This window comes from Schistocerca nitens, chromosome 4 (genome assembly GCF_023898315.1).
Source record: "Schistocerca nitens isolate TAMUIC-IGC-003100 chromosome 4, iqSchNite1.1, whole genome shotgun sequence".
NCBI classification, from domain to species: Eukaryota; Metazoa; Arthropoda; class Insecta; order Orthoptera; family Acrididae; genus Schistocerca; species Schistocerca nitens.
The window spans coordinates 471,650,815-471,664,467 of record NC_064617.1 but is presented as its reverse complement, the minus strand read 5'-3'; the positions used below and the strand labels follow the sequence as shown (position 1 = coordinate 471,664,467).

The 13,653-nt window shown below is 45.0% G+C and overlaps 1 protein-coding gene across 2 annotated transcripts in view; it reads right to left on the bottom strand.

Annotated features, from left to right (window-relative positions):
- The window catches only part of LOC126251800 (juvenile hormone esterase-like), a 362,809-nt gene that overhangs the window by 178,485 nt on the left and 170,671 nt on the right, over positions 1-13,653 (bottom strand). Inside the window, exon 1 of one of the 2 annotated variants that reach the window (XM_049952439.1) lies at positions 9,494-9,613. The exons of the other annotated variant lie outside the window; for it this stretch is intronic. Coding sequence (XP_049808396.1) covers positions 9,494-9,556 — 63 coding nt within the window. The 5' untranslated portion in view covers positions 9,557-9,613. Of the gene's footprint in view, positions 1-9,493; positions 9,614-13,653 lie in introns of those variants that run through there. 2 annotated transcript variants of the gene reach the window in all.

The window sequence follows — 13,653 nt, the reverse complement described above, 5'->3', positions numbered from 1 at the left end:
ACTGGTCTACTAATTTTATAACCTCTTTTTTTCCCCATCTATTTCTTCCAGAAACATCTGACTTAACTGGACTACAATCCACTACTTTTATTTTATGTTTACTGACGTTGATCTCATAACCTGTTTTCAAAACACTATCAATTTTGTTGAACTTATCTTCCATATTATTTTCTGTCTCATGCAGAATTACTGAGTCTTCGGAAGATTTTAAAGTATTTGTTTCTTCTTTCTGAGCATCAATTCACTTCTCAATATTTGTTTGATGTAGTTTGCTACTTACTGTGTGTGCAGATTCAATACCATATTGGATGGACGAGAACCTTGTCTCACTCCTTTGGCAGCTACATTCCTGTCTTTCACATCCTTCGAGTCTCATTACATCCATGACAATTTGAGAACTTCAAAGCGCGAATTCCAGCCAACACAGTCAAAGTATCATTCTAAATTACAAATGCCGTAAATGTACCTTCTAAGACAAATTGTAAAGTCAGCATCGTCTCGTGTGTTCCTACATTTCTCAGGAACTCAGAATAATCTTCACAGGCATAAAATCTGACTAGACATCATGTTTCAGTTGTAGAGGCATGGCTGCCAACTTTCTTTTGTCACACAATTCCTTGTCTGTTTTTCAGTTGTTTTCCCGTCAATGTACGTCTAAAAATGAAACGTTGCTTGGGTTCACATGTTGCTTAATGTCTCAAGAAATATACGCTATTTACAACCAAGTTCCAGTTGATGGCAAACAAGTATTCGTATAGTAAACAAGACCAAAGGTACACTGCTGCAATGTTACACACCCCTCTCCCTTTCCTTATCCAGCTCTGAGTGATCCACTGTAGTGTACTGTTCCCTTTTTTTAAAAAAAGTTGTTGCGCGATGTATAACGAAGAGAGTCGAAAACGTCGTGAAACTACAAAAGAAGGGAGAGAAACCTGCATCGGCTTGTTTCGAAAAGGAAAATATCTTCAAGAAATCGTAGAGACCATTGACAGAAATACTACACTCCTGGAAATGGAAAAAAGAACACATTGACACCGGTGTGTCAGACCCACCATACTTGCTCCGGACACTGCGAGAGGGCTGTACAAGCAATGATCACACGCACGGCACAGCGGACACACCAGGAACCGCGGTGTTGGCCGTCGAATGGCGCTAGCTGCGCAGCATTTGTGCACCGCCGCCGTCAGTGTCAGCCAGTTTGCCGTGGCATACGGAGCTCCATCGCAGTCTTTAACACTGGTAGCATGCCGTGACAGCGTGGACGTGAACCGTATGTGCGGTTGACGGACTTTGAGCGAGGGCGTATAGTGGGCATGCGGGAGGCCGGGTGGACGTACCGCCGAATTGCTCAACACGTGGGGCGTGAGGTCTCCACAGTACATCGATGTTGTCGCCAGTGGTCGGCGGAAGGTGCACGTGCCCGTCGACCTGGGACCGGACCGCAGCGACGCACGGATGCACGCCAAGACCGTAGGATCCTACGCAGTGCCGTAGGGGACCGCACCGCCACGTCCCAGCAAATTAGGAACACTGTTGCTCCTGGGGTATCGGCGAGGACCATTCGCAACCGTCTCCATGAAGCTGGGCTACGGTCCCGCACACCGTTAGGCCGTCTTCCGCTCACGCCCCAACATCGTGCAGCCCGCCTCCAGTGGTGTCGCGACAGGCGTGAATGGAGGGACGAATGGAGACGTGTCGTCTTCAGCGATGAGAGTCGCTTCTGCCTTGGTGCCAATGATGGTCGTATGTGTGTTTGGCGCCGTGCAGGTGAGCGCCACAATCAGGACTGCATACGACCGAGGCACACAGGGCCAACACCCGGCATCATGGTGTGGGGAGCGATCTCCTACACTGGCCGTACACCACTGGTGATCGTCGAGGGGACACTGAATAGTGCACGGTACATCCAAACCGTCATCGAACCCACCGTTCTACCATTCCTAGACCGGCAAGGGAACTTGCTGTTCCAACAGGACAATGCACGTCAGCATGTATCCCGTGCCACCCAACGTGCTCTAGAAGGTGTAAGTCAACTACCCTGGCCAGCAAGATCTCCGGATCTGTCCCCCATTGAGCATGTTTGGGACTGGATGAAGCGTCGTCTCACGCGGTCTGCACGTCCAGCACGAACGCTGGTCTAACTGAGGCGCCAGGTGGAAATGGCATGGCAAGCCGTTCCACAGGACTACATCCAGCATCTCTACGATCGTCTCCATGGGAGAATAGCAGCCTGCATTGCTGCGAAAGGTGGATATACACTGTACTAGTGCCGACATTGTGCATGCTCTGTTGCCTGTGTCTATGTGCCTGTGGTTCTGTCAGTGTGATCATGTGATGTATCTGACCCCAGGAATGTGTCAATAAAGTTTCCCCTTCCTGGGACAATGAATTCACGGTGTTCTTATTTCAATTTCCAGGAGTGTATTACAGTGAGGACTATTATATACAGGTTTAATCAGAACGTATCGTATGAAAGCCAATCACGAAGCGATCACCCTGCAGATCTGTCCAATATGAAAAAAAACTGCTTAGAGATGTCAAGAAAAATCAAAAAGTAAGTGCTGAAAAACTCGTGATTATAATTAAAACGCATATAGGAAAACCTGCTTCAGCACAGACTATAAGAAAAGTGCTTTATGAATCTATATATGGAGGCCAGACAACCTGTACAAAAACACACAAATCCACAGAAGAAAGCGGGTTCCATTTGCAAGAGAACATCGATCGATGAGTTTGAATTCTGGAAAATGATTGTATTTGCTGACAAGAGACGATCTGTGCTCTTTAAACCAAATGAGCGAGTAACAATGGAGAAAAAGAATTGTCTACCTGGAGGAGGTTAAGTACTTGTCTGGGGCTACAGGAGTGCAGAAGGTTTGGGGGATTTTTGTTTTTATTAACGGAATTACATGAGTCAACGGTAACATAAACATCCTAAAAATCACACATATCCCGAAGTGTGAATAGTACGGTCCTTTCTGAGAAATGTATTTTCACCCAGGCTAATGGTCCACAACTTACAGCTGCGGATGCAATGCTGTGGCTGGATGCCGACACGACAGCAGTCCCCAGAAATTCATCCAATAAATGATTTGTGGCATGTACTCGACAAAAACATGAATACAAATCTACACCTACATCTACATGATTACTCTGCAATTCACATTTAAGTGCTTGGCAGAGGGTTCATCGAACCACAATCATACTATCTCTCTACCATTCCACTCCCGAACAGCGCACGGGAAAAACGAACACCTAGATCTTTCTGTTCGAGCTCTGATTTCTCTTATTTTATTTTGATGATAATTCCTACCTATGTAGGTTTGGTTCAACAAAATATTTTCGCATTCGGAAGAGAAAGTTGGTGACTGGAATTTCGTAAATAGATCTCGCCGCGACGAAAAACGTCTTTGCTTTAATGACTTCCATCCCAACTCGCGTATCATATCTGCCACACTCTCTCCCCTATTACGTGATAATACAAAACGAGCTGCCCTTTTTTGCACCCTTGCGATGTCCTCCGTCAATCCCACCTGGTAAGGATCCCACAACGCGCAGCAATATTCTAACAGAGGACGAACGAGTGTAGTGTAAGCTGTCTCTTTAGTGGACTTGTTGCATCTTCTAAGTGTCCTGCCAATGAAACGCAACCTTTGGCTCGCCTTCCCCACAATATTATCTATGTGGTCTTTCCAACTGAAGTGATCTAAACAACGCTGTACTAGAGCAATGGCGTAAAATTACAGTGCAAGCAACATAATCTCTGGTGATGCAAGACTATAAAGAGGGTGTACCAAGAACTAATCACAACATTCTATGTTTAGGGTGTCATTTTCAGTATTGCAGACGAATACTTATTTTGTATCCTAAACTGCCTATCTTTTGAATGTTTAACTATATGTAAATAGGAATCTGTGTTTCACTGATTAACAACACGTCCGTGTCCCTGCCGTACCTCGCTTTGACAATTCTCCACAATCTATACACCCTTAAACATAAACGCACGTATTAGATGAATACTTTTTGGGGTATGTGTACGTACCAAGCTGAGCCAACCGGTAGTTGATGGTGACGAGGATGACGCCGTAGGAGATGAGGAAGTCGGGTCCGTGTTCGGTGTCGGAGCCGCTGTTGTAGTAGAAGCCCCCGCCGTGCACCCAGAAGAGCACGGGCAGGTTGGCGCCCTTCTCTGGGACTCCCGGCACGTACACGTTCAGGTAGAGGCAGTCCTCGGAGCCGCTGCCGTCGGGCTGTATGCAGTCGCTGCCGTACTCCGTGGCGTCGCGTACCCCTTCCCAGCCACCGGCTGGCTGAGGATCCTGCGAATGCGTCAGGAGTCTTTCCTAAGAAGTGCACTGGGGTCGATCTATACTAGAATGTTACCTTTTTACATGGACATTCCTGAACATGTAAGGTACATACACTGATCAGCTAGAACGTTATGACCAGGTACCTAATAGCCGTACTGGCACGAATAACAGCGGCGACGAGTCGAGCGAGGTTTGGAAGCAATGAGATCTTTGTAGGTTGCTGGAGGAGGTGGCATCACATCTGGACACACAAGTTACCTAATTCCAGGGACGGGGCTACGAGCTCTGACACCACGTTAGTCCCATCCCATATATGTTCGATCGGGTTTAGGTGTAGCAAGTAAGGGGGTCACCACATCAAATGGAACTCGCCACTGTGTTTCTCGAAACACTCCACCACACTCTTGACCTTGTGACATAGTGCATTACCTTTCTGAAAAAGCCAGTGCCGTCGGGAGATATGATCGTAATGAAGCAGTGTACGTGATCTGCAACCAGTGTACGGTACTACATGGCCGTCATGGTGCCTTGCACGAGCTCCACTGGACCCATGGATGAACACGTGAATGCTCTCCAGAGCATAACGAAGCCGCCGCCAGCTTGTCTCCATCCGGCTATACAGGCGTCAAGGAGCTGTTACCCTGGAGGACGACGGATTCGCGCCCTGCCATCGGCATGATGAAGAAGGTATCAGGATTCATCAGACCATGCAACGCTCTGACACTCCACCAACGTCCAGTCCCGATGCTCACTCTGCCCATTTCAGTTGTAGTTGTCAATGACGTGGTATTAACATGGGCACATGGATGGGACATCGTTAGGAGTGTTCGGTGCACTGTGTGTTCAGACATACTTGTTCTCCGCCCAGCATTACAGTCTGATGTTAGTTCCACCACAGTTCACTGCCTGTCCTGTTTTACCAGTCTGCGCAGCAAACGTCATCCAACAACTATAGTGAGGAGTGGCCGACCAACCCCACAACGCCGGGATGTCGTTTCTTCTTGAAGACACTCACCATAGCGCTCATCGAACACACGGCAAGTCAAGCAGTTTCCGAAATGCTTGTGCTGAGCCTCCGGGCCATCACCATCTGCCCTCGGTCAACCTCAGATAGATAACGGAAAATGGAAACTTGTGGTAAGTTCCTATGGGGCCAAACTGCTTAAACTAATCTGCGCTCAGAACAACACACACATACTCCCATTCCCCAGGAAGGACTCGAACCTCCGGCGGGGCGAGCCGCGCGATCCGTGGCAAGGCGCTTAAGACCGCACGGCTCCACGTCGCGCCGTTCACGGACAGCACGCTCACTAATACTACATGCACCGTGCGTGTATCTGACTAGCAGTCATTCCTAAGGTATCCACACGGAACATTTGTAAATAAACCTTGATTACCAAACATTTCTGTAAGTTACGAGGGTCACTCCCAAAGAAATGCACACAATTTTTTTAAATCCATCTTTTATTCTACATGTTTGAAAGTTTTACAGTGTGTAGATACATTTTTTAGGAACAATATTTTCATTTCTCCACACAATTTCCATTCCTCTCAACTGCCTTACGCCATCTTGGAACTAGCGCCTGTATACCTGTTGGAGCCACTGTTTGGCAGCGTGCACAAGGGAGTCATCAACTTCAAACGTTGTTCCACGAAGAGAGTCTTTCAGTTTACCAATGAGATGATAGTCACTTGGAGCCAGGTCAGGACTGTAAGGCGGGAGTTTCAGTGTTCTCCATCCGAGTTTTGTGATCTCTTCCATGGTTTTTTGACTGACATGTGGCTGTGCATTGTCGTGCAACGGCAAAACATCCTGCTTCTGCCGATGTGGTCGAACACAGTTCAGTCGAGCTTGAAGTTTCTTCAGTGTCGTCACATTTGCATCAGAATTTATGGTGGTTCCACTTGGCATGATGTCCACAAGCAAGAGTCCTTCGGAATCGAAAAACACCGTAGCCATAACTTTTCCAGCAGAAGGTGTGGTTTTGAATTTTTTTTTCTTGGGTGAATCTGCATGATGGCACTCCACTGATTGCCTCTTCGTCTCTGGTGAAAAATGATGGAGCCATGTCTCATCACCTGTCACAATTCTTCCAAGAACATCTCCACCATTCTCGTACTGTTCCAAAAGTTCGCTGCATACCGTTTTTCTAGTTCATTTGTGACTCACTGTCAACATCCTGGGAAACCACCTGGCACAAACCTTTTTTAACGCCAACACTTACAGTATTCAGCAGACACTTCCTTCCCCTGTCCCAACGTAACGTGACAATTCGTTTACTGTGATGCGTCTGTCAGCAGTCACAAATTCGTTAACACTCTGCACATTGTCTGGAGTGTGTGCAATACGAGGCCTGCCGCTGCGAGGACAATCCTCAATATTGCCTTGCCCGCTTTCATCACGTAACCTGCTTGCCCACCGACTAACTGTACTGCGATCGACAGCATCATCTCCATACACCTTTTTCAACCTCTTGTGGATGTTTCTCACTGTCTCGTTTTCATAGCACAGGAATTCTATGACAGCATGTTGCTTCTGACGAACGTCAAGTGTAGCAGCCATCTTGAAGACATGATGTGACGGCGCCACTCACGGGAACAGATTGAACTAAGTTTGGAAGCAAGCGGGAAAGATGTATCTACACACTGTAAAACTTTCACACATGCAGAATGAAAACTGTAACTGTTTTTTTACAAAAATAGTGTGCACTTCTTTTGGAGTGACCCTCGTATATACTTTTTCACAGTTAAAGGCCTAACAGAAAGGCTGCTACTTGTCAACTGTTAACTGACAGGAGAAACTTGAGCAGTGTCGTATAAGGTCTCACAAATAGGTATCACACAGAGGTAGATACACTTGCAAGTACTCTGTGCCATTTAACTCATAGCGGTTTTGCAGATTATGGTGTAGCAATTAAAAGATTGCTGTAGCTACGGAACAGCTTCAGCTGAGAAGTGGGCCATGGCACCAGACTCACCGCGAAGCGCAGCTCCCCGACTGGCGGCTCGGCGTACGGTATCCCACGGAAGGCGGTGTAGGTCGTGTTGTAGACGCTCTGGACGACGGTGCCCAGCAGCGTACCCTGCTGCACGGTGACCTGCACGTCCTGGGCCTGCGGAAAGATGTCACGAGTGAAGCGTTCCACAGCGAACATCACTTCAGCGTAATACAGGTTAGCAGCGGGTTCTCAGTGCCGCTATTGACATAGCATCTCGAGTGATTGTGGAGTAGACGGTATTTTTACAGAGCCATTTGAGCACTTTATATTAGTTGCGTATGTATCAGACTGTTACACCTGAAGGAAGAAAGATATTAAACAAACGCAAAGAACTGTAATAATGTACTAATAAATCGTCAGCAATGACCTATGGGCGTGCTAGTAGGAAACCAAGGGCAGAAGAATAAATTAAATGCAAAGAACATCAAACAACAAGCAGCATAAATCCTACATTACACATTAAGTACAAAGATGAAGGAGACCTGTGGGAAAAACTATGACCGAAATAATCATATCGGAGTTGACTGTTTCTTGACAATACGAAGAAAAACGGGCAAAAAAGGATAATCTACATAAACAATTTAGGAAATAATCTCAGCAGTCCGCTTAGATTGCTTGGATACGATGCTTGTCATTTACCGTCAAGTAAAGTCATCAGAAGATCAAAATCAATTGGAGAATGACTTAGACGTGATATCTGTATGGTGTGAAAAGTGGCAACTGTCTCTCATTAGGCAGAAGCTCGAAGACATCTATACGAGTACAAAAAGAAATCCGTTAAATTTCCTTTACATGACAACTCACACAAACTTAAGGTTGGAAATCCTACTAAATGCTTAGGAATTACAATTACGAACAACATACGTTGGAACGATCACATAGGTAATGTTGTGTAAGACAAGCCAAAGAACACACTTTATTGGCAAAACGCTATTGAAGATGCAACAAGCCTACTCTACGCTTCTTCGTCCTCTGGTGGGGTATTTTTGTGGTTTATGGGACCTTGGCGGATAGAAGTGACGGGGAACATCGAAAAAGTACAAAGAAGGGCAGCTCGTTTTGTATTATCGCCAAACAGGAGGGACACTGTCAAGGACATAAGTAAACTGGGATGGCAGTTATTAAAACGAAGGCGTTTTTTGTTGCAACAAGATATTTTCATGAAATTTCAGTCACTAACTTTCTTTCTCTGAATATGACAATATTTTATTGTCACCACTCCACATAGGGAGACATGATCATTACAATAAAATAAGGGATATCAGAGTGGAACGGTAGAGAAATAGTCTGACGGTAGTACGAAGAACGCTCTGCCATGTACTTAGGTGTGAGTTGCAGAATAGTCATTAAGATGCAGATGTAAATGTAAAACATTAAGAGTAAATACTGTGGAAAGGACTTCCTGAAGCAATATGACAACATGCTTATCTTCAAAATTCCTGCCATTGTTCAGTGTCATTATCAAACCGAAAGAGGCGATACTCAATGAGCCATAGCTTTCGCACTGTGTGATTTCCACTATGTGGCTTCCAGTGTGTATTCATAAAGAATTTTTAGCATGTGATAATGTTTACTTTTTTAATCAGTTTTTGTAAGTCGTCCGACTTTCAGTATCTGGAGGGAACAAGATATATTTACCGAAATCAGTACATTCACTGAACAATAAAAATAACACTACAAAAACAAAATACGCTAGATGGAAAGTTAAAATTCTTCAGTACGGCAGTGAAAATTGGTTAGTAATGGAACAAGACTGAAGATGAATTCAAATTTCACACGTGAAATTTCTGAGAAAGGTCAGAGAAGTTACATTAAGGTACCAGATTCGAAACGAATCATACATTCATATCTATAAATATTAGGCATAGATGACAAACTCACAGAGATTTTGAGGAAATAATAAATGCTTCAACAAAGAAAGTATAATTGAAGATGCTCGAAATAAGTACAATCATATAAACCAACGGACAGAAGAAACATCGGTAGACCTTTAAAAAAAACGGCAACAACTGGAAGATATATATAGGCCGAGCGCAAATTGTGTGTAAATTCTGACAGAGAGACAAAGTTGACGACGATTTATATTGATATACTGTTGTACTTTGAAAATGTTATGAAATTCTACTGCAGCGTTAAAACGTTTTCGTAGTTTTTCTTTAACCTCCTTATCTGAGATGTTCTTACCTTGGCATAGGCAACGAGATGAAGAAGTAGGACGGTCACAAGGCTGGTGCCGCGGAGTTCCATGCTGTCTCCGTTCCCGTCAAAAGAGCGATAGAATTCTGCCGTACACTAGCTGACAGCTACGAAACATCTGTGGTCACGTTAAGCCGAGTGCGGCATGGAGAGCAACGGAAGTTATTAAGTACCCTCGACTGGTTTCAATGAAGTAGCACTATGGCTAGCTGTGTTAATCAACTGATTTTTCCACGCCTTATGGATAACATCTGTTAAAGATGTGTTGATGAGATAGACGGGCGCCTCAAAGTCCTCCACCGTATCAGAGTAATTGCCGTACAGAAATAAAGATTAAACTTACTGCAAGATACGATCAACAGTTGAAATGAGACGAGTTTTTTGTATGCTAAACGGTTTTATATGTCGAGAGCTAAAAATGTAGATGTGAAAGATCACAACTGTGCTGTTTTGTTGTTGTTTGACGGTAAACATAAAGTGTAACATTTATCGTGTACGGTAGTCAGTTGCTTTCACATCATCCTTGTGTTGTTGTTCTTATGGTTTTCATGCTACTCTATGCTGTGCAAGTCTCTTCATCTGCTTGCTGTATTCATCTCTTGATGCCCCTCTACAATTTTAACCCCCTCCCTCCCCCCGCATCAGATGGCTCTGAGCGCTATGGGACGTAACTACTAAGGTCATCAGTCCCCTAGAATTTAGAATTCGTAAACCTAAGTAACCTAAGGGCATCACACACATCCATGCCTGAGGCAGGATTCGAACCTGCGACCGCAGCGGTCGCGCGGTTCCAGACTGTAGCGCCTAGAACCGCTCGGCCACCCCGTCCGCCCCCCCCCCCCTTCCCGCATCCCCTTTACGCCTCAGAATGTGTCCTATCAACTGATTCCTTCTTCTAGCCAGACTGTGCCACAAATTTCTTTTCTTCGCAATTCTTTTCATCAGTTACGGGATCGCCGGCCGCGGTGGTCTCGCGGTTCTAGGCGCGCAGTCCGGAACCGCGCGACTGCTACGGTCGCAGGTTCGAATCCTGCCTCGGGCATGGATGTGTGTGATGTCCTTAGGTTAGTTAGGTTTAAGTAGTTCTGAGTTCTAGGGGACTGATGACCACAGCAGTTGAGTCCCATAGTGCTCAGAGCCATTTGAGCCAAGTTACGGGATCTACCCACGTAATCTTCAGCATTCTTCCGTAGCTTCACATTTCAAAACCTTTTATTTTCATCTTGCCTAAACTGTTTATCATCCGTGTTTCCACTTCAATACATGACTACACTCCAGAAAAATACTTTCAGAAAAGACTTCCTAACACTTAAATCTCTATTCTTGTTCACAGATGTCTTTTCTGCAGAAACGCTTTTCTTGCCATTGCCATTCTACATTTTGTATACTCTCTGCTTCGGCCGCCATCAGTTATTCTGCTGCCCAGTTAACAAAACTTATCTATTATTTTAAGTGTCCTAATCTAATTCCCTTAGCACCATTTCATGTTGTTAGACTACATTCCATATCCTTGTTTTGTTTTTGTTGAAGGTCACCTTATATACTCCTTTTAAGACACTATCCATTCCCTTCATCTGCGCTTCCACGTTATTTGCTACCTCTGACAGAATGACCACTTCATCGGCAAACCTAAATTATTTTATTTCTTCTCTCTGAACCTTTAACTCCTACTCCAAATTTTTCTTTGATTTCCTTTACTGCTTGCTTAACGTACAGATTGAATAACATCGGGGGTAGGCTACAGCCCTCCCTCACTCCTTTTTCAACCACTGCTTCCCTTTCGTGTCCCTCGACTCTTATAACTGCTACCTGATTTCTGTACAAGTTATAAATAGCCTGCCGCTCCCTGTATTTTGCTCCTGCTACCTTCTGGATTTCAAAGAGAGTATTCCGGTCTACATTGTCAAAAGCTTTCTCTAAGTCTTCAAATGCTATAAACGTAGGTTTGCCTTTCCTTAACCTATCTTCTAGGATAAGTGGTAAACTAGTATTGCCTCACGTGTTGCTCTTACATTTCTCCGAAATCCATACTAATCTTCCCAAGGTCGGCTTCTACCAGATTTTTCATTCTTCTGTAAAGAATTCTTGTTAGTATTTTTCACCCGTGACTTATTAAACTGATAGTTCGGTAATATTCCCACTCGGCAGCACCTGCTTTCTTTGGAATTGGAATTATTACATTATTTTTGAAGTCTGAGGGTGTTTCGCCTCTCTCACACATGTTGCACACCAGATGGAAGGGTTTTGTCATGACTGGCTCTCGCAAGGCTATCAGTAGATATGACGGAATGTCATCTACTCTAGGGACCTTGTTTCTATTTAGGTCGTTCAGTACTCTGCCAAATTCTTCTCTTAGTATAATATTTTCCATCTCATCTTCATCTACGTCCTCTTCCGTTTCTGTATGTTGCCTTCATCTTCCTCTATATACTCCTTCCATCTTTCAGCTTTCCCTCCTTTACTTAGGACTGGTTTTCCATCTAAGCTCTTGATATTCATACAATTGGTTCTCTTTTCTCCCCTGTAGGTGGGATCTATCTTTCCCGTGGCGAAATACGCTTCTAAACCTTTATATTTGTCCTCTAGCCATTCCTGCTTAGCAGTTTTGCACTTCGTGTCCATCTCATATTTAAACGTTTATATTCCCTTTCGCCTGCTTTCTTTGCTGCATTTTTATATTTTCTCCTGTTATAAATTACATTCGTGTGGTATCCAGCGATTTTTACTAGGCCTCGTCTTTTTACCTGTTTGGTCGTCTGCTGTCTTTGCTATTAAATCCCTCAAAGCTACCCCTTTGTCTTCTATTGATTGCTTTCCCAGTTCATAACCAATAACGTGTGGTCAGGGACCATATCTGCCCATGGAAATCTCACACGATTTAAAATCTGGTTCAGAGTCTATTATACACACATTAAAAAAATAATTGCATCACCCCGGTTCCCAGAACTCCTGAAGATATACATTGACTGTGGATATTGTATCACAGACACAGTTCCTTTGATTGTTCAGAGTTGTCACTAAACCCGCCCAAAGATGTTAACAACCCTGCGTGAGCAGCGCCTATTAGACGGAGGGGGTCGTACAGCCGATCAGTTCCAATCATTTCACTAGGGAGGAGTTACACGGCTCGTGTTGTCTGTAGTTCAACCATGCCTAGACGGTCAATACCGCGGTTCGATCGCGTCCGCATTGTTACTTCGTTCCAGGAAGGGCTCTCAACAAGGGAAGTGTCCAGGCGTCTCGGAGTGAACCAAAGCGATGTTGTTCGGACATGGAGAGGATACAGAGAGACAGGGAATGTCATGACATGCTTCGCTCAAGCCACCCAAGGGCCACTACTGCAGTGGATGACCACTACCTAAGGATTATGGCTCGGAGGAACCCTGACAGCAACGCCAACATGTTGGATAATGCTTTTCGTACAGACATAGGACGTCGTGTTGCGAATTAAACTGTGCACAATAGGCTGCATGGTGCGCAACTTTATTCCCGATGTCCATGGCGAGGTCCATCTTTGCAACCAGGACACCATGCAGCGCGGTACAGATGTGGGGCCGACGTATGGCGCTGGTGGTCATGGAAGGCACCGTAACGGCTGTACGACACGTCAATGCCACCTTCCGACCTATAGTGCTATCATATCGGCATCATATTGGCGAGGCATTCGTCTTCATGGACGACGATTCGCGCCCCCATCGTGCACATCTTGTGACTGACTTCCTTCAGGGTAGCGAAATCTCTCGACTAGAGTGGCCAGACATGAACTCTATGCGACATGCCTGCGACAGTTTGAAAAGGGCTATTGATGGACGACGTTCTATTGTTTGGAATGTACGTTACAACGGTGCACACAGATCTGTCAAAACACTCATTTTCTTCGAAATACCCTCCCTTGTTTATGGAGGATGTCACCCACCAACCACTCTGAGGGATCTGCGCCGAATCGCCGTTGAGAATCTGGACCTACCGTGCCTTGATGAATTTGTGGATAGTATGCCACGACGAATACAGGCGTGCTACTGGGTATTAGAGGTTCCGGTGTGTACAGCAATCTGGACCACCACCTCTGAAGGTCTCGCTTGATGGTAGTACAAAATGCAATGCGTGGTTTTCATAAGCAATAAAAAGGGCAGAAATGATGTATATGT